Source organism: Myxocyprinus asiaticus, chromosome 20, assembly GCF_019703515.2.
Source record: "Myxocyprinus asiaticus isolate MX2 ecotype Aquarium Trade chromosome 20, UBuf_Myxa_2, whole genome shotgun sequence".
In the NCBI taxonomy this organism is placed as follows: Eukaryota; Metazoa; Chordata; class Actinopteri; order Cypriniformes; family Catostomidae; genus Myxocyprinus; species Myxocyprinus asiaticus.
Window position 1 is genome coordinate 21495728 of NC_059363.1, and position 27032 is coordinate 21522759.

Genomic DNA, 27032 nt, shown 5'->3' on the forward strand with positions numbered 1-27032 from the left:
GACAACGTAAAGTCACAATTATGACAATGTCTTTTTTTTTTTCATCTTTTGTTTTATTTTGAAAAAATAAAAGAGAATGGATTGACAGCATGCATCAAAATAACTGGATTTCAATTGACATATTCTTGTCCATCTCCTGGCCAGCTGAGTCCTTCACCAAGGAGCCTCTTCAAACTGTTATCATTTTAATGCTCTGACTTGAAACATATGATACATTGTGACTAAGGTCAAGAGTGCAGATGAGTCGAGTATAAATAATATTCTCTGTCCTTTTGTGTCTTACTGGGGAGCAAACCAGACGAACATTCCATGCAAATTCCGACATTCTTGGAAATTCTTCTGTGACAATCCACTTGTCCTTTTACACTATAGTTGACCCAGACTTAAGCCAGTGAAGCAATACCAAGCAGGAGGGAACTAAATAAAAGGTTCCTTTAAATCCCAGATCCAGCTTTCAGATTAGTGAATGATTTTCCCAAAGGCATGTTCTTACACGTAGACAAACTCCCATAAACACACACTTGCACACACATTCCCAGTCTAAGGAGTCACCCAGTGTCCTCACTTGACCCTCCCCTTCTTTATCTACCAAGACACGTTTTCACTGACTATCCCTAATCACTCTCTCTCTACCTGCATCATGAGTTGGATTTAGAGGTGTATTAGATGCTGGGGGAGGGCTGTGGGTTTGGGTTGGCAGTGGCTTGCCGTGGCATAGTGTACATGGCCCCCAGGAACTGATCAGCAATCCTCCCTGCCTCCCTCAGCCCACTCAGCAAAGCGCCATGCACTGTAGCAGGGTAGTTCCTGATTGTGTGTTCACCCGCGAAGAACAGACGTGGAACAGGCTGCAAAACACACACAATTAGTACAATTCATATACCTCAATCTTAAACCTAACATTAATCAACATTTGAAATTACTCCATCTTGAGACTGCCTACAGAGGCAGCCTTTTTAAACATTATAGGCACATTATAGGCTGTTTCAAAAGGAAGGCACCTTGATTATGCTGCCTCCTAAAGACTGACTTATACTTACTGTATAAATAAGTAATACTTTACGTCTTTAGCTTGGAAACATGCTAATGTTAAACTATACTGAAATTAATTCGAGTCGAGTCTATCATGCAGAGAGCCAAATCGGTTGCTTATGAGGTTCCATGACAGTTACAAAGCTGCCTTAGAAGCTCATGTAGGCAGGGAGGCAGCTCACTAGGTTTTGGAACAGAGCTATGGTGAAACTCAAAGCGCATCTGTTTCCGTAACAAGCATCTTTGAGGAAAGAGTTGATGAGCAATGACAATAATACTTTGTCTCACCTGTGAAGCTCCAGGTATCGCAGGACCAGGTGTGATAGGTTGGGCCATGAGATCATAGTCATTGCCAGACGAGCCAGCTGCTACATACGAGTAAGACCCACGAGCCCAGGGGTCAGCACGCCAGCGAGTCACCACTGTCTCCTTCGGCTACCATGAAGAAAGACACAGAACACATACTCAGTTTGTTGTCATTGGAGCAGAGCCAGACACTCCATGCCACTGGAATGAGCTGCAGAGTCTCAGCGCGTGAGAGTTTGAGTGAGGTATGAGAGGACTAGGGGTGGGCGATATGACCAAAATCTTATTTCACGATATCACTAATTTTATATCACGATAACGATATAGTTGAGATGTTGGACTTCCTCCATAGGGCTTTAAGGTTAAAAAAACCCCCTCAAAACTCAGTAGAACTGAAATGGGTCACGCAAGTTTTTAAGTTTGTGCCGTGATAGAGAGAAACCGGGTTGAATAGTGCAAGTGTCAGTGGAGTCCAATCTGGAAGCCTGCTGGACTCGAAAGTCACGTGAAACACAGCTGCGTGTGTCTGATGAGAAGCATATTCAGAACATGAAATTAATGTAATGTAATTTGTTTCAGCAGCTCAAAATTTTGCTTGGGCGGCCACGAAAAATGGTCAGTACCTGAAAAACCCAGTTTCTTCAATTCTCTGTCTCATGTAAAGCTGCTCAACCTTCCTCCTCCATTTCTCAGACAGAACGTGTACCGCGTACGGTGGCGGTTTTGCATAACCGTGATATAGACGATAATCCAAAATGTACAGTTGCCAAATTTCTACCGGTTTATCATGTCTATTGGTAGAGAGGACTGAACTCTTTACATTATATTTAGGCTGATAATTTCCCTCACGACTATTGTTCAAACAGGAATTTGTTGAACAGAATGGAAATACATGAAAAATAATCAAGCAAGCTAATCTAGTGTATTCCGAACTTACCTGAGGTACTGCACTGCTTCCAAAGATTCCCTTGAGGATTGCCAGACAACGGCCAACAATGACGTCATCACTAATATTCTCCATAATACCAGCAGCCTCTCCCGCCATCAGAGCCAACAGTATGGGAGCTGAGAGGGCACGAAAAGGTCAGTTTCAAGATCCATGGTTCATGACTTCACTCTAAATGGCACGTTATCTTATTATTAAAGAATCTTAGTTATTGAATTTCAGTGCTCTTATATACAGACGTTAAAATACTCTAATCCAAGAATTCTCTGCTGAGTATCAACAAAAATTCAGTTATGATTCACCACTTTAAATAAATAACAATTAAATGATTATCACCTTTATAGAGGTTCCAGAAGAGAAACAGTTCCCCTCGACTGGCTGTCGTACTTCCCACATGTCCAAAGAGGTTAACACTGGGGTCCCAGAACACTCTATCAAAACACAGCACCACCTAGAGACATGAAGGAAACAGATTAGTACTGCAGAATAGGCCTCTCTATGAAAGTGCTTTAGTCTGACCTCATGGTCAATGGAGGATAGTAAATACATCCCATTATAACACTTGCATTCTAATGCTCTGCACCAATGGGCTAAAATATTAAGTCCACTTAGACTAATCCCTATAAATTGCAATAACACAATAAATGGAAATCCTCAATTACATGTATGCTTTTATCAGATGCTTACTATGCAAAGTGACTTAAAATGCAGTGCACAAATCATGTTCAATGGCAATTACAAGGACCGGTAGCTAGGAAAATACAATGCTCAGCGCTCAAAAGCCAAGGAGAAGTCTAAAGCATTATTAAATGCAACACTCATCTTGTTGCTAGTAAACTAATACATAAACATGTTGACTTGCCATATACAAGTCAAATAAAAAGGCAACATGTGCAGGGTATTGTATACAGACGGCTGTTTCTGATACAGCAGTGTTCTGAATGAAACCAATACCCCACTGTGCCCTCTTGTGACAGAAATGGGGAAGTGGAACATGATAATTGCATAATACTGCAGTAGTTTTTGCTGCAGCTAAACTAAGAGAGATAGTAAGGGGAGAAAGAGTGCAGGAGGAGGATGCCACATCCAGGACATTTAATGTGTGGGGTTGGGGGTTAAGACTTACCAATTAAACACACACCAACATGTAAAAATCAGATGTGACCTCACCTTACCAACCCAACTCCTGTGGCTGGCTTAGACCTTTTTCGAGTTTGATGAAGAAGATTGAGATTTCAAGTTAACTCGATAACTAGCACACTCCATTTGTATTTAATCAAATGCAGTTTGCATGTTGTGTTTTTGTTGCTTTGCATCCTACCAAGCAAATCTCCAATAGCATGTTTTGAGCAATCACAAAAGCTGATATTTTTAAATTTATTAGTACATAAAAATACTCTGTGCTAGCGCAAGTTAGAGTTATCATCATTGCTAGTGGTCGACCGATAAATTGGCCGATATTCTGAATTTTTTCATTATCGTCATTGGCCGATACATTTTCCCATTTGGCCGGTTTGTTTCTTGAGGGCACTGAGAATCGGCTGCTTGCATATGAAGCAACTGAGACATGTAAACAACCAGTTATGTTTTGTTGTTATGTGCCATCGTGTTACTACAATAATAGACCGGTGTGCAACACAGTCTCATTTAAATGGTCCGCATATCAGAGCCGCAGCAGACGCATTTGAGCTCATAATGTTAAAGTGCTTGTCTGTTTCATTTTCCATCTCTCTCCTCAACAGTTCCCTGTAACTTTTAACTGTCTTGTCTAATGATAAAAAGGCAAATATCAATAAAACTAATATCATATACCGTCTGCAAATATGCATATATCTCGTTTAAACAGATATAATAAACCAACCTCACACAACTTGAGCAGATCCAGTATCCTGTGGAGCGCTCATTTATTTACCTCTAAAACGCGTATTCTATCAGCCAGAATCAAAACTTCAGGATCAGGATCAAAAGATCCTCTAATTCATAAATCATGACGGTCCCTCCGTGACAATCCAAGCAGGCAATCCAAGCAGGCAATCCAAGCAGTTTAAAGTGTCAGGAGATTGCTGCTCATGCTGAATTGGCACGATCACATGAATGCAACTTCAAAGTAAAAGCGCTTCACGTGGTGTGCTATAAGTAAATGTCTTATTCACTGTGTATGTACAATTGATTTGATTCGGTATTTTTTGAGAAAATGCGATTGTTAATGCGCATATGCCATCCATGGTTGCTAGACTACAGTGTGTACTGTTATTTCCTTCTTCCTAATACATTAACAATTTTTTCAGGGGCAAATTAATTATTAAAATTTGATGACTAAACAGAAATCAGAAGAAACTGCCATCTTCTATTTCAAATACAATATTATTTTTATATTATTTTTTACTAAGTTAAAGTTTTGTTATTTACTGTATTAAATTGTGTGCTATATCGGCATTGTACCGGCTTATCGGCCACCCTGCTCTCTGGATATTGGCATCAGCCATTAAAAAACCCATATTGGTTGATCACTAATCATTACATCAACAGCCTCCTGTCTGAGTCCACAAAAGGAATAAATAGGAATTATTCACACCTTGTTCAGGTTCCCAAAGCCCATTCTCTGGATGGCAGCAGTTTTCCATTCAGGCAGGGGGGGCACAAACTGTACGGCTGGCGGCTGCTGCTTCATCACTCCCAGAGGAAGAGTGCACAACACAGCATCACACTTATAAATGAACGTCTGAGTGGTAGAGCGAGTATTTACCGCTATCACCTCACAACCTGAGATGGAGAAGAATTATGGTCATAAACGTAGATAAACAAACATGAACAAATCCACACATACAGGAGTTGTTGGCGTGACTGACTCACCAGAGGATGTGTATCGGACCTGCCTAACTGCAGTATTGAGTTTAATGTCCAAGCCCTCGGCCAGTGACACAGGAACACATGAGTATCCGTTCCGCACAGTTAGGTGACTCCCAGTGAACTCAAAATCATCATCCTGCACAAACAGAGAGAAAAGAGGCAGTTAAGCTGACTGCATAGATGCCCACAGTTTAACTGTAACAAATACAAATTGTAGAATCAAGATTTTTTTGTAATTATGACTTCATACATTCAAGGTATCTTACTATTAATTCTTTGAGACACAACAAATCTGCCTTTTAATGTGGATGTGATGTACCTGATCCCAGTGTTTGAGTGAGAGCGTGGAGAGAGGAGTGGCATTGGCAAACTCCAAGTTGGCGAAGTGCCAGTCAAGAATCTGTCTGTCTCTCGAAGACAGATATACATCACTAAGAAAGAAAGTAAGAAAGAGAACAAGAATGTTGTTGTATTCCATTTGGGAGGCTAGACAGGGACAGTATGTTTATGTTATCACAGTAATCACTGTGTTTGTTAACCTGAATGGGTTTTATTTGCTTACCTGGGTGGGTTGGCTTCCAGCTCTTGCAGTCTCTCCTCTAGTTTGACCTGCATCTCCACCAGCTCATCATACTCCTGCACAGGAAGAAAGGCACCAGAGAGATCAGAGCACTTGCATGCATGTTTTATAGAGGATATTAGTGATTTGTTCAACAGGAGATAGTCCAAAGTTGTAACGTATTTGTAAACTTAGTAAGCCAAGCACGTAAACGTGAATGCATAGCCATGGCATTGCAAGCATGCAGTCCAGTTTAATGTTCTTAATGTGCACTCATGCATTACCACAGTACTCAAAGGGGGCTACAGAGTTACTTTTAAATTGTCTGTCATTGAAACGGATGTGTTATTCAGATAGCTAGCTATATGAAAATATTGGCTTCAACTAAATTGCTCAGCAGGATTCTCTTCAAACTATCATCAGAGACTATAGCGCCTCTTACAGTGGAAGCACTGAGAATGCAACATGTACATGCTGAGTTATGAATTGTGGCCTAACATTTTGGAATGCAATAACTCCCAAATTCAAGCTTACATATCTAGATGCATTTAAACAAAGGATGCAAATGTATGAAATCACCTGCAGATGAATTATCATCAGGCAAATGTACAAAACTTAAAATAAAGGTAGATAGTTCAGACTTGACTCTTTCTTGCCAGCACCTGAGTGTGAGGTTTCCAGATGTGTGCACCCTTTCCCTGAACGGCTGAGGGCAGCAGTAGTGGTGGTTTCGTCCCAGAGGGCAGAGTCATCCCTCTAAATGGATAAGCCTTTCACTCAGCTACCCAGGACTATTTAAAGTAAAATCCTCCCCTTCAGCCACATCACACAGCTCTAAAATATCCTGCCATGGTTTCTCTGTGTGTCAGTTAACATAGTCTGCAGGAACCAGTTTTTAAATCACACGAAGTCCACAGCAAGCACAGTTACACACAATAGCTTGTATTATTTGCCCACACAAAGCTCCTGGATGCACTTTCACCAAGGTGAACGGAAATTACACATGTAGGTATACATTTCTGTTGCTTTCATTACTTCTTTAAAAGAGACAATGGCTGCATCTGAAATGTAGGCAGCTGACTTGCTACTTAATCATTTAATGGCTTAACTGACAGCTGTTTGAAAAGCACCTTATTTTCATCCCGCCTCCAAATACAGCCTCTGAAGGCAGCATTTTCCTGTTTTCTGATGCAGCTATACGTTCACCGACCACTTTATTAGGTACATCTGTACACCTGCTTATTCATGTGATTATCTAATGAGTCAATCGTGTGGCAGCAGTGAGAGCAGTGCATACAATCATTCAGATATGGGTCAGAAGCTTCAGTTAATGTTCACATCAACCATCAGAATGGGGAAAAAAAATGTGATCTCATTGATTTCGTGGCATGATTTTTGGTGCCGGGCTGGTTTGAGTATTTCTGTAACTGCTAATCTCATGTCATTTTCACACACAACAGTCTCTAGAGTTTACTCATAAAAACAAAATGGTGCCAAAAACAAAAAACAGCCAATGTCAGCCAAGAACAGAAAGCTGAGGCTGCAGTGGGCCTGCCATCTTTATCTGTCCAGTTTTGGCGAGCCTGTGCTCATTTGTATATTAAGAAAAGAAAAACACAAAAAAAAAAAACAACTGAGTGTGGCCCTTTTTATTGTTTTTTAAATGGTAACATTTACTACTGAGAGGTAAGTACACTTTCAATGTTACCTATATAAAAACGTTAATAAAGCTGTTTCATTTTGAATACTACAGGTGCATTAAACCTGAAAGCAAATGCTCAAGGCTTCAATCAGACAAGAAAATTAAAATCTCTATTAAATGTTTAAAATCTTGTCAAACCCTGGTGGGAGTAAATGGGTGCTGAAATTCATATTTCAACCATAAATGGTTAGAGCACCTGTAATAGGCTACAATTGCAGCTAGAAACAAATTGAGAGTGATTATGTGAATAAACATGCTAAAATCACACCAGTGAAGACCACTTCAGTTAGGAATTCAACTTTCTGCTCTGTAGGTGCTAAAAAGAGAGTCCCGACAGTATTAGGCTGCAATTTGGAAAATTCTAGAGACTGTTATGCGTGAAAATCCCAGGACATCAGCAGTTACAGAAATACTCAAACCAGCCCGTCTGGCACCAAAAATCATGCCATGCTCCAAATCACTGAGCTCACATTTTTCCCCGTTCTGATGGTTGATGTGAACATTAACTGAAGCTCCTGACCCGTATCTGGATGATTTTATGCACTGCTGCCACACGATTGGCTGATTATATAATCGCATGGATGATTGTTGGTGCCAGACTGGCTGGTTTGAGTATTTCTGTAACTGCTGATCTCCTGGGATTTTCACACACAACAGTCTCTAGAATTTATTCCGAATGGTCCCATAAACAAAAAACATCCAGTGAGTGGCAGTTCTGCAGACGGAAACGCTTTGATGAGAATGTTCAACAGAGAATGCCCAGACTGGTTCGAACTGACAAAGTCTATGGTAACTCAGATAATCACTCAGTACAATTGTGGTTAGAAGAATATCATCTCAGAATGCTATTCTGAGATGCGGGTTGGCACTGTTTTGGTGGCACGAGGGGGACCTTCACAATATTAAGAAGGTGGTTTTAATGTTGTGGCTGATCGGTGTATCTATCTGACTATCAGTTGGTGCGAGAGTTTCTATGTGTAAGCGTGCAGCATGTTTGTTTGGTCAATGTGGAAAGTTTGCTTTATTACCTTGCAGAGTGCTTGCAGGTCTCTGTGTTTGCTCTTCACCAGGAACTCAGCTGTGATGTCTCTAGGTGGCTTTACCTCACTGGCCTCTTTATACTGCTGATGCAGCTCCTTCACTTTCTCCTTAGAAGCCACCATCTGATGAGAGTATTAACAGCCATGCAGAAAATTTAGTTCATCCTTGTACTTTTTCATTATCATAAACTAATAAGAAAACGAAAACTAAATGTAAAAAAAACATTTTCGTAAACTGAAATAAAAATTAGATACATAATTAGAAGAACTGAAACTAAAATACATTTTCATGGCTCTGAAAAAACTAAACTAAAATAAAAATAATCGTAAAAAATATTTAGTTTTAGTTGCAAAAGGTTTTTAAACCTTTAACCCCACCATCACCTTAACATGAAGATGCCACTAGGCAGCAATAGCATTAGAAGATGGCCTATTGCCCTCATTACATTAGCAAAGACAGAGCGGGTGGGAATCGCTACGGTACATCATGGAGAGAAGCAAAGCAGGTAGAAAACTAAGGTGATCAGAAGTCGGTCTCGGTTTTACGAGGTGTGTGCCGGTGTCCCGTCATTTCTCTAAAAAATTTAATAATGCCCCGGTTTCAGCTATTAGGCTCACTGATTTGTTTTCTTTGAAATTAAATATCCTCAACATCCTTCTTGGTATCGTGTCAGGTATTGATTGCAGGGAAGGGAAAATATTTTATTGCATTGCACGATGATTTAACGATACTTTCATTCTATCAGTCCGCTCAGAATCTATCTGGGTACCATGACAACGACTCACACGCTTGGCGCTCTGTCATCATCCAACTAAATTATAAATGCCCAAATGAAAATGCATGTTCAACAAGCTGAAAGAAGCCTGGGGGGTTTGCGATACATGCATGTGTGTTTGTGTATATATATATATATATATACATACACACACACACACACACACACACACACACACACACACACACACACCGCAAACCCCCAGGTGTCCCAGTTGGATATGACTGTTCGTTGTGTTGCCATTGCATGATGTTAAAACAAAGAGAACAGATACAATATAATATCCAATAATTTATTCTAACTTTCTCTCTCGCTCGCTCGCTCTCACACACAGTCTTTTCACTCATTCAGTCTTAACCGTCAATAAATGATTTGTTTTACATTTCATTTGGAATTGGTATAGAGTTTTGTTTGATATTCAGTTTTCAGAGTTGCGACAAGACTTACTTTCTCATGTCAAATCCATTAAAGTGGACTTTGCGGTTTTCTTCTACTGTAATATCAGTAACGAAATTCAGTTGGTCTTATTAATATGAAGATTTTTAATAAGTATTATTTACAAACTGTACATTATGGTGTCCAGCTATATTTCCCCATTCTATATGTATCACTTGATATAAAAACTCAAATAAAAACTAAATGTAATGAAAAACTAAAACTAAACTAAAATATTAAAAAACTAAAACTAACAAAGAACTAACAAACAAAAAGAAAACTAAACTAAATTGGAGCGTAAAATTTAAAATGAAATAGAAATAAAAAATAAATTACAAATGTAAAACCATTATAACCTTGGTACAGGGTTCCCACCCATGTTCGTTCATGGTTTCTGGATAAGGACCATTTTAGAAATTATTTTACAGAGATTGCTGGGCATATTTCTATTTGTATGTCAGGTAACAATTGTTTGAATTAATAAATTTAAATGATTACTTTTAGTGTACATATGATGTTAGAACAGACTGATGTTATCATGCTAGCTTGCTTGGAAGCATGTTTTACTTTACACAAGCACTAACAAAGACCAATATCTAGCCAATTAAGTATTTTAGAGCAGAATTATAAAACATTATATCTACTATAAAAAGTACCACGACCTTTCCATGAAATTAGTAATATTTTACTTATTTTGGTTACTTTTCAATGACTGGTAATTACGATTTAAAAATTCCCTAATATTTATAGATTCCATAACTTTGGGACCCTTCCTATAAGTGAGATGAGAAAAATGGAAAGAGTACTCTTAATGATTACCTTGTTGAGAAGATCTCTGAGCTCCTCTTGAGTCTTCACAATTTTCTTCCAGTGTTCAATCTGTTCGTCTTTCACATGTTTCTCCTGCAGCCTGAACAAAGCATAAGAGCAGTATGTTAATGCCACACTGTTATACCCAACTATCAACTAATTTTCTTTTGTTTTAAATTACTAGTATTGCTTATTGACTGAGATTCAGTTCTCCAATACTCTGATTCACACTCTATTCAACTCACTGAATGACAACTTCCAGGGCTTGTCCCAGAGACACAGGTTTGTTGTTGAGAAAGTTGAAGTCGAGCTGGTGGCTGAGGTACGATGTGGCCTCTAACAGACGATTAAACTCCTGCTCTACCATCTCATCCTTCTCTTTAGGGACCTTCAGCAGTGTTACAAACATTCAGTGAGCACCAATCAGAGTTCATTCATAAAATCAGCGTGGATGATAATCCTCCACAAAACTACACTCATTGTTTAAAAGGATAGTTCACCCAGAAAAGTACTTAAATATTTATATTTTTCGCATCAAAAAAGACATTAATGTAACAGCTGATGTCGCATGGATGACGTTTATGCTGACTGTCTGTGATTTATTGGAGCATCAAAAGAGAAATCTCCATTCACTTGCATCTTAAGGACCTACTGAACTAAGATATTTTTCTATTTTTCTTCAAATGTGTTCTGGTGAAGAAAGAAATTCATACACACCTGGGATATCAAAGAGTAAATAATGAGAGAGTTTTCATTTTTGGGTGAACTATCCCTTTAAATGCCATTATTAAAAAAAGAAAAAGCCCATATTTATGTTTAGTTTAATATTTCTTGGTGTTCATCTTAGGAAGAAGTGAAAAATTTTTTCATTGACTATATTAAAAAAAAATTTTTTTTAGTGAACATTACATTTAATTCGGTTCCTCACACACTGCTCTTGCATGGCTTTAAAAGACGTGTATTATAGTGCACAAGTCCTACGGACGACTTTTATAGTATAGTGTTTTTGAAGTATCCTCTTTCACTGCAAAATGAATGAATGAACATGAGGGTAAGTATATTTCAGTGCACATGTCAGCAAACCAAAAATAACAATATGAGACTGAAAAAAGACATGGAGACTCATTTTCCCTGAGAAACAAAACTGCCACCAATTGACATGGAGTTCAATAATTCATAAATTTAGCTGTATCTTCAAACAATGCAGACAGGTGACATCACACATTTACAGGAATAGAATGTATTACGAAAGCACAGTTCAACAGGTATTTATTTCCAGGATGAGCTGTTGTTATCCAACTGTAAAGTGCCCTATATTAAAAAAAAATATATGCAGCCACAAACTTCTTTTGAATACACTCTTATTATTGGGGGTTTCCTCCAAATATGTGCTTAAAAACAGATAACTCCATTACGACAATTTCTCTTATTACACATGATATATTGTATTATAAACAGGTACTTACACTTGTGCAGCGCTCTCCCTTTATAACCAGGGCAATCCATCAAGGGGGTGAGGGAAATAAAAGAGAGTATTAGATTTTTTCTTTATTTATTTATTTCTATTAAAGTTTGACTTTAAACACTGTTGGGATGCCAATTAGAAGAGAATGGGAGGATTTAGCAAAACAATCTATTATAAATGAGATTTATAAAGTATACTTAATTGAAAGATTGTCTAATGTGGTCTATAAGACACCTGCATTTGTATATCATGCAAGCACACATACACATCTACAAATATGAAGATCAAAATATGACACCGTTAATATAGTTGACTATATTCCTGTATGTATAAGATCAGAATATTTGAGTACATGCATCAGTTCTGTGCATGAACCAAAAGTGATGCGTCTCTATTTGAGTTTCATATACGTTCCAGGTGTACTCACAGCCTGTCCATTGGCCTCATAGAGCGGACACTTCTGTTTGATCTTGGCCAGCTCCATGTTGACCTGTTTGCTGATTACTGCCATCGGGTTTCCACCTGAGAGACACATACACACAAAGGAGTTTCATAATGCTGCGGACACATACTTGGCTCAACAAATGACTCTTTAACATGGTAAACAGTGCCACCTCCTGGGGAGAAGATATGATATTTCTAACCTAGACCAGTCACCACCATAGCACCCAGGTCAGCTACATAGTTCCCTTTTCGGAAAGTGGCCACTCGTCCTCCAACACGATCCTACAAAGATCAAGGTTTGTAAAAGAAATTAAAACTTCAGTCTCAGCTGTGTTGAATGCATCAGTGTATATCTTTGCAGTTAGTACTCACTCTCGACTCCAGAACAGTTACATCCATTCCAAAACTCTGCAGTTGTCGTGCGGCTGCCAACCCTGACACCCCGCCTCCAATTACTATCACCTTTCCTGTCTTCTTTGCTACAATAACATAAAAGTGTATAATTAGGACACAGAAAAATAGAGTACATTAAAAGCTTGTCTTGTTTGGAGTGGCTATCCTGTCTGTCTTTGCATGCGTCCTTAGCTTATTTAAAATGTTGTAAACAGGCTGCCATCTCCTGTATGCCAATAAATGAAACATGGTTGAAAGAATTTGTACTGCTGCCATCCTGTTATCTGCAATGGCTTTGGGCTAAGAGTTTGAATATTAAAATCTCTAGAGAACTTCTGTTATAATAGCTCATTGCATTTACTTGGCAGAGGCTTTACTCTCTTGTAGATGCCGAAGTTGATAAACCCATGTCTCTCCAGGTAGCTGTGTATACGGTGCACCAGGACAGCATCACCTGTGGTGAGAAACACATGACACTACCAAGTTAAAGTATGCATATACTCTACATATGCAGTTACTTTAACAAATACAATTCTGTAAATGCATATGGTCTGTAAATGTAATAATGTTTTTTTTAATTATTATTTTTTTTAAAAAAGAAAGAAAGAAACTTACTGTTGTATGGTGCTTCTAGCTGCTGCACGCTGGCCTCGAAAGTCAGCTGGACTTTGGGGTTGTCCAACCAGAGCTGAAGCTGAACATTAGAGAAAACAGTGTTGCTGCAGAGTTTTTAAAATCATATTTAAGACTTTTTAAGACCTTATTGCAGATAATGACACGCCCTCTAGAGGTTCACATTGAGCAACGCAGCAATATGATATAATTTATCATTACAATTCAACTAGCAAAGTTTGTGAAAATGATCGCTTGCCAAACGTTGTCTATAGATGCAGTACACTTGAAACACATCACAGAACAAACAATAATTAGCAATCTATCTGAATCATCACTCATCATGCTGTGCTGCTGCTTTCCCCTTGACTGGTCTGAATAACTTGCTGCTGCACGGTCTGTATCTCAATTTCTTGATTTAAAAAAATAAATAAAATCCTGTCAAAATGCAAATTCGAATTAATCTGAAAAATCTGAAAAAACACCCAGCCCTACCTACAACGTATTACAATATAAACAATTAAAAGTAAACATTGTCATATTTCATCAACACTACATCATCATTATCAACAGTTGATCTTTAGTGATAGCTTGTCATATATTTCCGATATGGCTTAATGATTGTGAACTGCTCTGCAACAGCTGAAAACACTCGCAAGCCCCTGCGTGCTTGGAGAAAATACAACAGTGCCATGTTTCACTCTGAAGGATGCAGCGCATGCATTTATTTAAATCGTATTCTTTAGAAGTTTGATAATCACATTAGGTCATATCACGATTCCTGTTTTTCCGCCCCCAAATTTAAGACCTTTTTAAATAAAAATTAAGACATTTGTTGTATCATTTAAGATATTTAAGACTTTTTATGACCTTAAATTTTGGAAAGCAGAATGTAGACATTTTAAGGCTTTTAAGGATCCACGGGAACCCTGGAAAAGATATAAGATTTTCCTATAGCCACCATATTTAATGTCACAATATCTCTGCCAATACCCACTATGGAAGAAATATTTATGCTATAATCAGGGTATCAACTTGTCTGCTTTGATCCTGCTAATTTAATTGGCTTTATACAATTTCATCCAAATGCTTCTGTGTAGTAGCACAAACTCATTCCTGATGTCTCCAAAAGTCAAACTCCTCTGTGAACTCACCGTGCGGTTCCGGATGTAAAGGAATACTTTCTGCGTATGCTGTGGTCCATTGATGATGTCAGGAAAACATGCAGCTTCCTGTGATGTCATACGGTCATGTGGGAGACGGCTCTGGAAGGCGGCACCCTCCACACCTGAGAACACATTGAGACGCCAGGCTCACAGGTACACGTACACACAGAGATCTGAGCCCTTAAAATTCATGTGAATATATAAAGATTCTTTGACAAAAACCACATTCACAGCTGCTTATGTTCACTCCAAACCTGATGGTTCCTCAGGCTCGCTGTCGTTCTCCTCCTCTACTGGTGGGGCAGGTGGAGGAATCACCTGCTTTCGCTCTTTCTCGGCTTTAGCGTTCCTCTCCTCCTCTGAGTAATACTCGTCCTCCGAAAGATTTGCAAGACTCTCGTCCATCTCCCTGTACTCCACCTGCAGCAGGAGGCACAATAAAAGCTCCATTAAAACCAAGTTCTACTTCAGCTGGGGTGAAACAGGAGACATTATTTATTACTCAGGCAGAATCTCGCATCTAATTTTGGACCAAATTCCTTCTTTTTTGGGGTAACCTCTTAAACTCTGCGAAGGGGAGGCGCTATATGGCAAGCCGTTTTATCACTTAAAATACTGAAGTCCCTGGATGCATAAGTTAGGCATATGTGGTATCATTTGAAAGCTTAGGATCTAAACTTTTCAGAGAACCCCATCACTTTTGCAGTTAGTTACATAAAATAACAAAATAAGGCCTGGAAACATTTGTGTCGCAATTTGCCCCAACCTAGAGGTTAAGTTTAATTTTAAAATGAAAATAAAATTTCTTCACATAGCACTTAAATAGACATATCATATATCAAATGAAAGCACTCATTCTCAGGAAGGTGACTGAAGACTGTAGGTGACTTTATTTTGTTGCCATAATACCACAGTTTAAATTATTTTCAAAAATATCATATAGTGAAATTTTATTTCGGTAAGGCATAAAATACAAATGTCTCTTTTCTGTGCTGACCACTGATCTGTAAGCCCCAAATAGCCTCAAACTTTATATCAAATCTTACCTTGAGTTATTAGCTTTAAAATGAGTTAAATAAATTACTTGTTTGTTAGCTTGCTTGGGTGAATAATTCAATGTTGTCAAAAAAATGTAGTACAAAATATGAAGTCCAGTAGAAAAAGTATAAGAAACAAATCAGCAGCAAAATCGATTCCCATCTATAGAAGATTAAATGTTACACATAAGTTTAAAGCTGGGATTCTCTGCTTTCCAATGACAATCAGAAGCCAAGATATTCAATAAAACAGTATGGAAGCACTCAGCACTTCAAAAAAAGACTTGTTGTCTATGGGTGAAGGCTAAAATGCATAAGAGCACCACCTACATTTAAGATCAGTATAATGTGATGGAAGGTGATAGAGGAAAAATTATTTTTCCAGTACTTGCTGCCATCCAGTGGAATGAAATAAGACTTTTTGCTTGAGCACAGGACACAGAAATGAAATAGAATGCTTTTAAAATTCAGACATAATATATATATTTTAATTATCATAAAATTGTAAACATATACAATGTTATTTATTAATTACTGCAATAATTTCTTAAAATATTGGGGGTTATCTATAAAATTATAAAATTTTTATTAAATTAGTCCACTGTATGTGTGAATAGGGAGCTTTTAAATTTGAGTGTGAAACTTTTCAGGCAGCAGCCCAAAAATCCTGCAGAGTATAAGAGGTTTTTTATCATGAATGTAATAAAATCACTTACTAACTTTTCAGTGTAAAGTTATATCCAGTTGTTACAATTGGATATACAAAGTTATAGCCATGACAATGTAATGTCAACAAATACTAAAACCCTAAAATTACTGTAAAATTTTCATTTAAACAAATTTACAGCTAAAAAAAAAAAAATGTTTTTTGAAAAAGAATAAATGTATTATCAAATTATTATCTTGACATTTCTGCCTTTAAACCCTCCAAAAATTGAACCCATTCATTCGATTGTAAGTGCTTCACTATAACCTAGATTTGTTTTAATTTATTTTTTTAGAAAAAGAGGGACACGTCGAAATCCATTTTTGTGGTAATCAACATTGTCACTGCTGTCGACTGAGCTTAACTTGTATTGAACCTGGAATATTCCTTTAAGTGGTCAAAGTTCATGCTAACGGGTGGCGTTATTCTTGTTGTCTCCTTACAGTAGGGGGACTGGATGCAACTTTAACACAAATTATTTTCAATCACGTTAAGGCCGATTTATACTTCTGCGTTGAACTTACAACGTATGCTCCATGTGGTGACCAATGCAGTGGTTTGCATTTATAGTTTTGCACTGATGTGTCTGCATTGTTCTGCAAGTAAACAGCCAAGTGCTAGCAGAAAATTTCTTAATCTCTGAAAAAATTATACATTTCATAAATAAACATAAGCAATGTCATTCATTGATTCAAAAGTATGTATTAAATCACTGCATCTTTAAAAACGAGTTCATCAAAATATATTGTATTTAGGTACTGTACATGTTTCCTGCCATGTAGATTGAAAATAAATCAGTCATACACTGTACGCTTGCTCTTAAGTCGCTTAAATAATAACAAATAGTTTGGCATTCTTTGATGCTCCGTGCTGAAGAAATAAACCCATTCAAATGAATAAATAACTGCTCGCTTGACCAACACAAAATGCGTGCCGTTTTAAAGCTGGATTTTAAATATAGGCAATATTACATTTACATTCATTCATTTAGCAGATACTTATCCAAAGCGACTCTTAACAGGTGCTTTTTAATTTGTTGACAAATTAGAAGTGTTCCATTTCCATAATTTATGAAATATGATTGTTTACTATATTCCATACTGTCAAACATACGGTCAAACCATCATGCAGATCGGAAAGGTCTCGAGTAGAATACAACAAATATTGTTTCACTTACGTATCAAATATATAGAGTAAAAGCCCCAGGGGAAAAAAGTATAGAGTTTATAAGTTGTAAACAGCTGTGTCTTTTCACTTGTAACTTCATGAAACTCAAACAGAATATAAAAACAGCAGATGTTCCCGAAAAACAAAACAAGTCCAACTACAGTGTGACACGATCACAGATCAGTAGATACATGCGATGCATAGATTTTAAAATAATATTCGACAAAATGTGCCTCTACCTCAGATTTCTTTTGTCATGCTGGGGGACGGTCTCTGGTCACAAAACAGACCAATCACAGTTGTTGTGGTCTGCGTTAACACAATGCGCAATTACATTTTTGGAGAGGTGCACATCAGGCTACGGCTTAGGCTTCGCCATAACCGTCATAGCTATGCGTTGCATAGGGACGCAGAGGTATAACTAGGCCTTTAGTGTGATGACAGTTCCTCAGTAACTGCAAGGCAGTGTTCTCGCTTTGCCTAAAAAAAGGGCTATTTTATCACATTTTGAGAAAAAAAAAAGTGGCTTCCCCTGCAGCTCAAGCTAACAGAGATGTTTACCTTTGCTCGCTTGCGGCGACTGGTCCTGCGTCCCTCTGCAGAGTCCTGATCAATCCCTCCTGGTCCAGGAGGATGTGAGAGAGGAGGTCCGCCTGGTTCTCCACTCGGTGAGGATCTCTCTTTCTTTTTCACATCTGCAGAACCTGGACCAGAGGAACCGGCTGCACCCGCCTGAGGGGCAGAGAGGGTTTCAGGGGCACGGTCACCGCCGCTACTCCCTGAAGAAGAGGAAGAGCCTGGGTCTGACTTCTTAATGGACAGCATCACAGATGATGACAAGGACTTCTCCTGAAATGAGGAAGGTAGAGGAGAGCTTAGTAGAGGTAAAAACGCCACAGACACAGAGTGAGAGAAATGTGTGTTGATCATGTCAAATCAAACACCGTACTGGTGTGAACACAGAACATAGGAAGCAAACAGCATGTAATGGAACCAAAAGAAACCCACAGGAGAGACACCTGGCCAGCACAAGTCCTGAACCCTAAAAATTAAACCATCTTCTGTCTTAACCACAAGACAAAAAGAAAACCAGCACATATGAAACTGCATTCTAAACAATGACATAATGTGCGCTTTCTTTAAATGATTCCCAAGTTTTATAATTATGAGCATATTGTATTTTATTAAATGCACATATTCATCATCTGGTACTCTTTCCACACAAGGACTTTGCAGTTTATACCAGAGTAATGAATGGCCTGCTATCCTAGGGCACCTGAGTTAACAGAGGTGTATTCACACTGGTGTGCACCTGCTCTCAACAACAGGAATGAAGACCCTCCAAATATTAAGCTATGAGCTGAGAGATGTGTGTGAATTATGTATATTTACGTTGACTGTACATTAATCACCAAATATGCCTATTATACCCAATTTCTCTTTATTAAATCAATCACTAACGGATCATGATCAGACCGCTGCCACAAAATGCTAACAAATTCAGAAGCACTAAAGCTAATACTAGCCTTATTTTAAGCGATCGAGCTTTTTTTTTTTTTTTAATCAGGAAGGAATATAAGAAAGCAGTTTCCTGGCTGCATTTTTGTAAGTTTAATTGTGTTATTGGCGCTAGCACCTAACCACAATAATGCTGCACAAATTCATTAGCGGAAATAACAAAGGATTATAGTACAAAAACATCAAAGGATAAATTGTCTCAAATATTGAGCAGCTGAACTATTAATAATTTCCAAACAGTAAAGAGATAAGAGAATAACTGATGTGGTCATACGCTCGTTAGCTAATATGCTATTGCTAGCGGCACGAGATCTTTATCTTCATTATCAAACTACAACGAACTCAAAGCGCTACTTTGAAACGTTAAACGTGCATAATGTGATACGTATTAGTATTACGTTATCATAATGTGCACTGTTTATCAAAATAATATTTATATTTACCTCCTCGCAGCTGTGGAGAGCCAAACACAAAGCCTGTCCCTGCCGGAGTTATGCAGCCAATCAGAGTGGACGACAAGTGTAAAGAAGGCGGGATCTAAACTGTCCAGTGAGGTAATTGGGTGAAAATCTCATCGATCAACTGTTTCAGTTAAACAGGTTCAATTTATGCAAATTTTCTTTATCCAGTGTTCACCTGTATGCAAAATGAAAACACATTTGTCCATAATAATAATTCTTAATTAATATACATTACATTTATTTGAATTAATTTTAAGTAATCTGTGAGCTTTGGTTAAGATGAATAAAACGCATAAAAAACATTAATAAACATTCTCGCATCCGCAGTTTTAAGTTTCCATGTTAGCTCAGATAAATACTCACTGACGGTATTTCCTCAGTAGCCATCTCAGGTTTCCTTTTCGGCATCAGACCTATTACATCTGAGTGGTGGGAGGAGCATGTGCAAAGCGGAAAAGTGTGTGCGGTACAGGTAAAGCTAGCAGCCCCAGATTGCAGTTTGGAAGATGGCCCCTAAATACCGAATAGCTCCGGCACAATAAAGGGCTGTTCAAACTTAAAACAGTGGAATGATTTAGGAGGAGTGGGAATATGTGGACGTTGTCGTTGCACAAGGTGTTAGTTAATATATTAATAGATTAGCTAAGTGTTATTCACAGCAAATATGAAGCACCATACTGTCTTATCAGTCTTTTTCTTTCTTTCTTTATTTCTTTCTTTCTTTCTCAAGAAGCAGCAAGAGACATATTAGAAGTTGTCCACTACATTGCAAGCCAAATAAAATAATACAATTCACTTTCATTGCAGAATAAGTGCTAATAAAAAGTTATGGCATAACTCATCCCATGTGTCCCTCATTCACCTTTTAATACAATATGTATGTGGGCCAGCATGTTGGTTATTTTAATTTCATTTTTAAGCTTTTGTTGTTAAATAACCTTATGACACTTATTTGTTATCTGACCTTAGGCATTAAAAATCCAATTAGTTTGGGACCTGGGTAGCTCAGCAAGTAAAGACACTGACTACTACACCTGGAGTCGCAAGTTCAAATCCAGGGTGTGCTGAGTGAACCAATTGGACTGGTTGCTAGAGTGGGTAGAGTCATGTTGGGTTAACCTCCTGGTGGTCACTATAATGTGGTCCTTGCTCTCAGTGGGGTGTGTGGTGAGTTGTGCGTGGATGCCGCAGAGAATAGCGTGAAGCCTCCACACACGCTAGGTCTCCGCAGTAATGATGCTCAACAAGCCGCATGATAAAATGTGCAGATTGACGGTCTCAGATGCAGAGGCAACTGAGATTTGTTCTCTGCCACCCAGATTGAGGTGAGTCAATATGCCTAAGGGGGGGAGCAATGTTTTGGGTAGGAGAAGGCAAAAATAATAATAAAAACATCACCCACATCTCCCTACCTCCATCTTTATTGTTTTCAGCTGTTTTTCTTATTTATTTTTATTTTTTTTACCTTTTGCAAATGGTGCAGATAAGCGCAAAAACGGGCACAAGCCTTTTCATGTTTGTTGACAGTTTGTGAATTAATTTCGTTATCGTAATTTTAAGATGTGTTTTGGGGCGATCCGTTTGAAACGGGACGACACTAAAGACAGCTGTAACGGGGTCCAAACTGTTTTTAGATTTGTCCACTTCAAACACATTCAGCATTGGGCTCGTTGTGCCACAGCAGCGGAGCGCTGCATAAAAAAAAACCAAAAAAACAACAACAACAAGCATTTACGGTTTGGCGGTTACGTGAGTATAAGCGCACAATCGAAACATTTTAAAAAGCGAATGCATGAACATGCACAAGAACTTCACGAAATTATTCAGTGTGTCTGATATCAACATGAGGGACACAGATATGAGAGGCATGCATGCACATTAGAATCTCAGTTACAGATACTGCACTGAAATAACTTGAATTCTGCTCTGAATGTCACATTTGCTTATAATTAAGAGAAACTGTGCTGGTTATTAGCGCTTTCTCTTCTTTTTCTTTTTGCTCTTTATTATCATTCAGTAATACACCGACGTAATGATTTATGTAAAACCAGACTCTAGTCTCCTTTTGTGTATGCTTAGCTTAAAAGCATGACACTTCTCAACTCCATACACCAAAAAGCTCTGCTGTATCCACAGTTTTCCTGAGAAACCAATGGGCAGCGCCATTATGATTCTAATCGCCTGTTTTCTGTTTCTGGTCTCGAGACGCAATGTAAAACTAACCGAAACGAGTGATCCAGATGGAGAACAACAACCATTTAAGTGTTATTTGGTGTAAATATGAATTTCACGCTCAACTTGTACAGTTGTTGGCTGTCATAACTCAAAGTAGCTAATGATATTAACGTAACTAACCTCGGACCATTGCTTCATGTCATCTATTAAGGTGAGGCACTGTCAAAAAAAACAAAACAAATTCGACTCTGTGAAGTATAGGCGCTATAGAGTCACATGTTTTTTGACAATTTATTCAAATGTAATACTTTTTCTGCTAAGAAAAAATGCTGATGTGGGTGAAAACACTGGAGACTGGAAATTGAAAACAGGTGAACCTTGGAACTCTTCTATGTTCAGGAATAAGGTGGATAAACCAATTAAATCAGAGGTGGGCGGAGCTACACGTGTTTCCCCGCCCCAATGTGTCGCCACGCCCCATCGTACAGACTGCACTCTGGAGTACTTTGGTAAAGCAGGTAGAAATTACTATAGTTGTTCCAATTATATAGTACGTAAATTTGGAACAGTACTGTAAAATAAAGTGCTACCGAAAAGTGTCTTGGGTTTCAATTTATTTTACAGTACATGTATTTTCAGTATATTTACAGTGTACTTACCAAAGAAAGTACTGTGTAATATTAGTTAACTACATGTACCTAATGTGGGTTAAGGTTAGGTTTGGGGTTAGGTTTATGGTTAGTACCTAGTAATTACTGTAGTTTTTTAATTATATAGTACTCAAATGTAAAACAGTACTGTAAAATAAAGTGCTACCATGTCTTGGTTAAAAGCACCATCAGATATGACAAATTTAGAAAAGCACATATCTACTGTACATGCACAAGACTTCACTGAACTTTTTTAGTTTGCCTGACTAACATCAATGTGACTAAGATAAAAAAAAATAGCATTCCACTTAAACATTTAAATTTAAAAAAAAAAAATTTTTTGCAGTGAGATTAAAAGTAGTCACAAATTCAGAGATGCCTCCCTTGAAATCCAATTACAAGTGGCCAAAGCAGATGCATTTGAGACACATGTAAATAAACCAGGTATAAACGACAAGCTGTCTCGCCCAGTGCCTTGTGACCAGATCGCCAAAGATAAATGTTAAAAACAGGTGTAAATTGAGCCTTAATGTATCTATTTAATGCTCATTCATGGTCTTATGTAAAATTTACCCTGGCATTATTATTATTTTTTTTATTTTATTTTATTTTTTTTATCCTCTTTTCTCCCAATTTGGAATGCCCAATTCCCACTACTTAGTAGGTCCTCGTGGTGGCGCGGTTACTCACCTTAATCCAGGTGGCGGAAGACAGGCCTCAGTTGCCTCCACTTCTGAGACAGTCAGTCCACGCATCTTATCACGTGGCTCGCTGTGCATGACACCGCTGTGCATGACACCACATGCTACTTTCCACAATCACCATGCACAATTTGGTTGCTTAGGAGACCTGGCTGGAGTCACTCAGCACACCCTGGATTCGAACTCGCGACTCCAGGGGTGATAGTCAGCGTCAATACTCACTGAGCTACCCAGGCCCCCTACTCTGGCATTATTAATATTTTATTGTTTGTGGAAAGATCCATTTGAGCTTTACCAATTAATCAATGGTACAAAGAAGGAGGTGCCACTTAATTGGAAAGGAATCTCCTGGTGGATGGATTACAATATAAAGTACATGAACCCTTCGCCCGTGAACAAGTACTTTTCAAGTGCTTTTGATGGTAAGTATTCTTACATTTAGCAATAATGCAAAAGTAGTTATGCCCTTTTTGGACTGGAACTTGGATTCTTTGTCTTTATTAATACTGATTTACAGGTACAGTGAAGCCCATGAACTGGCCCAAGGTGGCGTATGCACTGGACCTTGTAGACCCGAACAATACCCGCTTCCTGAACCAGGACTTTCTTGTGTGGATGAGGAAGGCAGTGCTCCCTCAGTCCAGGAAGCTCTACCAGCGAATTACAGAAGGTGACTATGCTGCAGGCCTCCTTGCAGAGGACTACTCTGACAATCCATTACAGTATCCTTCATATAAAAATCAAAACTCATTTAAGAGTAAAAATCGAATTATCATCTTTGAAGGAGTAGTTCACCCAAAATAAAAATGATGTCATTATTTACGCCCCAATTTCTATCGAACAGAAAAAGGTATATTTTTAAAGAATATCCTGAGTGAGGACTGAGGCTGTCAAGCTTCAGTACAAAAGAACAAAAAACAAAACTTCAGCATTTCTCATAATCACTATCCTATAAGACTTGGAATGTAGTGGGAAATGGAATCATATGGACCACTTTTATGGTGCTTTATTGTAATTTTGGAGCTTGACTGGCCCAGTCTTCATTCACTTTCATTATATGAAAAATAGTGGCCAGGATATTCCTCACAAATTTAACTTCTGTGTTCCACAGGAGAAAGTTACGCTGGTTTGTAATGACACGAAGGTGGGACATTTCTGTTCCTTAAATAAAAAATAATAGCTATTGTCAGGGTTGGGGAGTAACGAAATGCATGTAATGGGAATACGTATTTAAAATACAAAATATAAGTAACTGTATTCCACTACAGTTACAATTTAAATCATTGGTATTTAGAATACAGTTACATTCAGAAAGTATTTTGATTACTGAAGAGATTACTTTGCATTTTATTGTCATTTGTTTCATTTAATATTTAGTCCTTTCAGATGGAAAACATTTATACATATAAATGATGCGATCCAAAGTTAATTTAAACAGCGGTGAAACACTTTATGTGTTACATTCATAAAGCAGACAGAGAAATAAGTTTGAAGTAAGTTTGGAGCAGAAGAAATAGAAATAAACCTTGTGTAAATTGTCAGCTTTATGCTAAGCTAAATTTGTTTCAGTGGAAACAAATTTTCCTCGTTGAGGACAAATAAATTATCTATCTATCTATCTATCTATCTAAAATGCTATTTCTAGCCATTTTACATGCACAAGTTACCAGGCAGGATCATATTTCTTTTATCAAGAAAATTCACGTTGGATCATAATTTCTTTTTCCTAGTAAGACCTTTGATATTAGGGCAAAAATTGTATTCTTGATAATAATTTTTGTATTGTTTTCCTGTAAAAATATCTAAAAATCCTTAAAACAAGATCAATTAGATTAATCTTGTTTTAGAAACAACACTGCATAAGATATTTAGGTTTTTCAGAGAATATATTTTTAACGTGTATTTTGTCTTACTGTACTGGCAGAGTTTTTATAGTCAAAACATGTGAAAAAATCTACCAGTGCTGAAGAAGTAATCCAAAGTATTTAGAATATGTTACTGACCTTGAGTAATCTAATGAAATACGTTACAAATGACATTTTACTGCATGTATTCTGTAATCAGTAACCCTGGCTATTATTAGTTTTTCTTAACTTCATATCAAGACCTCCTTTTTCAGCTGACTTTGTGTACAGAATTCTCTATTCCTCAGAATCGTTCAGCAAGTCAAAAGCAACATGCTTTAACAGCAGTAACATAAGCAGAAGCTCTGACTTAACTTTTTATTAAGTTTAATAATGCTTAGGCTGTTTCTCAATTCCGGCAGGGCTAGAGCTCTGTCCTACAGTGTTATGACATCTCTGCATGTGTTTATCTTGGTGAATTGGTGAAATGGCATGACAGTCAAAGGAGCTGTTGAGATCTTTAGGTAAAGCTTTATTTCAGAAGGAGCTGCTATGCAAATATTGAGAAAACCTCACTGTCTCTTTTCATGCTGCAATAGAAGTGGTTGTCTTGGCTTTGTTTAACACTTAAATGTGTAGCATGAATAAGTAAAGCATGTTTTATTCCTTAACCAAGTCATTTCCAGACTACCCAGTACTGAGCTTTGATGGACATAAGAAGGTGGTCTTCAGCATAGTGTCCTGGATGGGAGGGAAGAACAATTTCTTGGGCATCGCTTATTTAGTGGTTGGCTCCTTGTGTGTGGTCAAGTCTGTGGTTATGCTTATTGTATACGCTAAATGTAAATTCTCAGATGATGATGCGTGATGATACAAGGCTGATAAAACAAACTCATTAAGATTTTGTTTTCTAACAATAACGTGAAAAATCAAAGAGGGATTTATTGGTAACGAGTAAGATCTTCTGGAAAAAGGTTGTGCATAATAGAAGTTTTTAACTTCGGGCTATTCTTTTTTTAATCAGGTATTTGTTAAATGGTCTTATTGTGTAATGAATAGTTTTGTGCTTTAGACTTCAGGAAACCCTGTTATGCCGATGTTCAAAGGACCAAATGCTTACATTTGAATTTAAATTTAAAGTCTTAGAATCTGGAGATCAAATTGGTTTTATTGTTATTCAGGGACTGTTACAGTTTTTTTCTTCAACATATACTTTAATTGTCTCAGGTTGTGTAAAAGATGAACTAGAATTTAAATAGTTTAATTTTTCGGATAAATGTGAAGTTAGGATATGTTCTTGTCATCTGTGCTCTTTGTAATGCTGATTTACCATAGTTTCTGTGGCCAAAACTCTGAACAGATAAAGAAGCTCATGGTTTTAAAACATGTTTAAAGATATCATGACTGCTAAAGAAATGTCTAACAGATATATAGACAGAGACCATTTGTGATCTCAGGTGCCATGTCTACCTGTAAAATGCATAGCTTTGTTGAAGCTTTGTTTATTTTTAGTATAATATATTGAGAGTTATAGTTTATGACTTGTATATTTTCTGTAATAAATGCTATGCTGGTTTATAATATTAAAGAAATTTTACATTGTATTGCTGTCTCCTTGTGTTGCTATAACAGCAGCAGTTTTCATTGCAACTGGCCTTGTGACAAGTATAAAAAGTTTTATTTCCAAGCATAGGAGAGGTGTTTGCTTCTAAAGTGCCATTAGTAATGGACAATTTAAAGGAAAGCGAAGTGTCAAATATTTACTGGCTCGCTGAGGCTTTATTAGCACACATTTGTGGCACTGATGCTTGTAAGTGGGCACTTTCCAGGAACAGGATGCACTCTGGTATCCCATTACCTTTTTTTTTTTAGCATTAGTTTCCCATGTACAAATCCCATGTGTACAACCCGGTTACTGCATGATTTTCCCACAGTGCAATTTCTGTGACACCCACAGAAAAACTCTTTCCACAGAATGCAGTGAAGATAAGTAAATAATCTTATTTTCCCAGTTTTTATTCAAATTTGAGATTGTAACATATTTCCAAAATAAAAAGGCAGAACATTGTAATGCTCGACCATTTAACCCTGTTACTAAAATTATTGTAACAACAATTAGAAATATATATATATATATATATATATATATATATATATATATATATATATATATATATATAATATTATAAAAACAATTATTTTTCAGTTTTCATTATACAGCCCAAATTTGGCCCTAA

The 27032-nt window shown here is 37.6% G+C and overlaps 1 protein-coding gene and 1 pseudogene across 2 annotated transcripts; one reads left to right on the plus strand and one right to left on the minus strand.

The window, feature by feature from the left end:
- Positions 1-31: 31 nt before the first annotated feature.
- kdm1a (lysine (K)-specific demethylase 1a) lies at positions 32-19778 on the minus strand. 2 transcript variants are annotated; one of them, XM_051646975.1, is made up of 21 exons: positions 19408-19778; positions 18008-18295; positions 14791-14959; positions 14525-14658; positions 13374-13452; positions 13120-13212; positions 12738-12844; positions 12566-12647; positions 12349-12443; positions 11923-11940; positions 10702-10844; positions 10466-10556; positions 8424-8558; positions 5697-5770; positions 5454-5565; positions 5138-5270; positions 4860-5047; positions 2621-2735; positions 2276-2403; positions 1321-1467; positions 32-848 (listed from the first exon to the last, which is right to left on the minus strand). In XM_051646975.1, the coding sequence occupies exons 2-21, from the start codon at positions 18269-18271 to the stop codon at positions 663-665; spliced, it is 2493 nt and encodes an 830-aa protein (XP_051502935.1). In that variant the 5' UTR covers positions 18272-18295; positions 19408-19778; the 3' UTR covers positions 32-662. The 2 variants fall into 2 exon arrangements, with proteins under 2 accessions (XP_051502935.1, XP_051502936.1); XM_051646976.1 differs by having other exon boundaries at positions 14791-14956; positions 19408-19774.
- Positions 18301-26365, plus strand: LOC127410821 (cell cycle control protein 50B-like; annotated as a pseudogene).
- Positions 26366-27032: the final 667 nt, after the last annotated feature.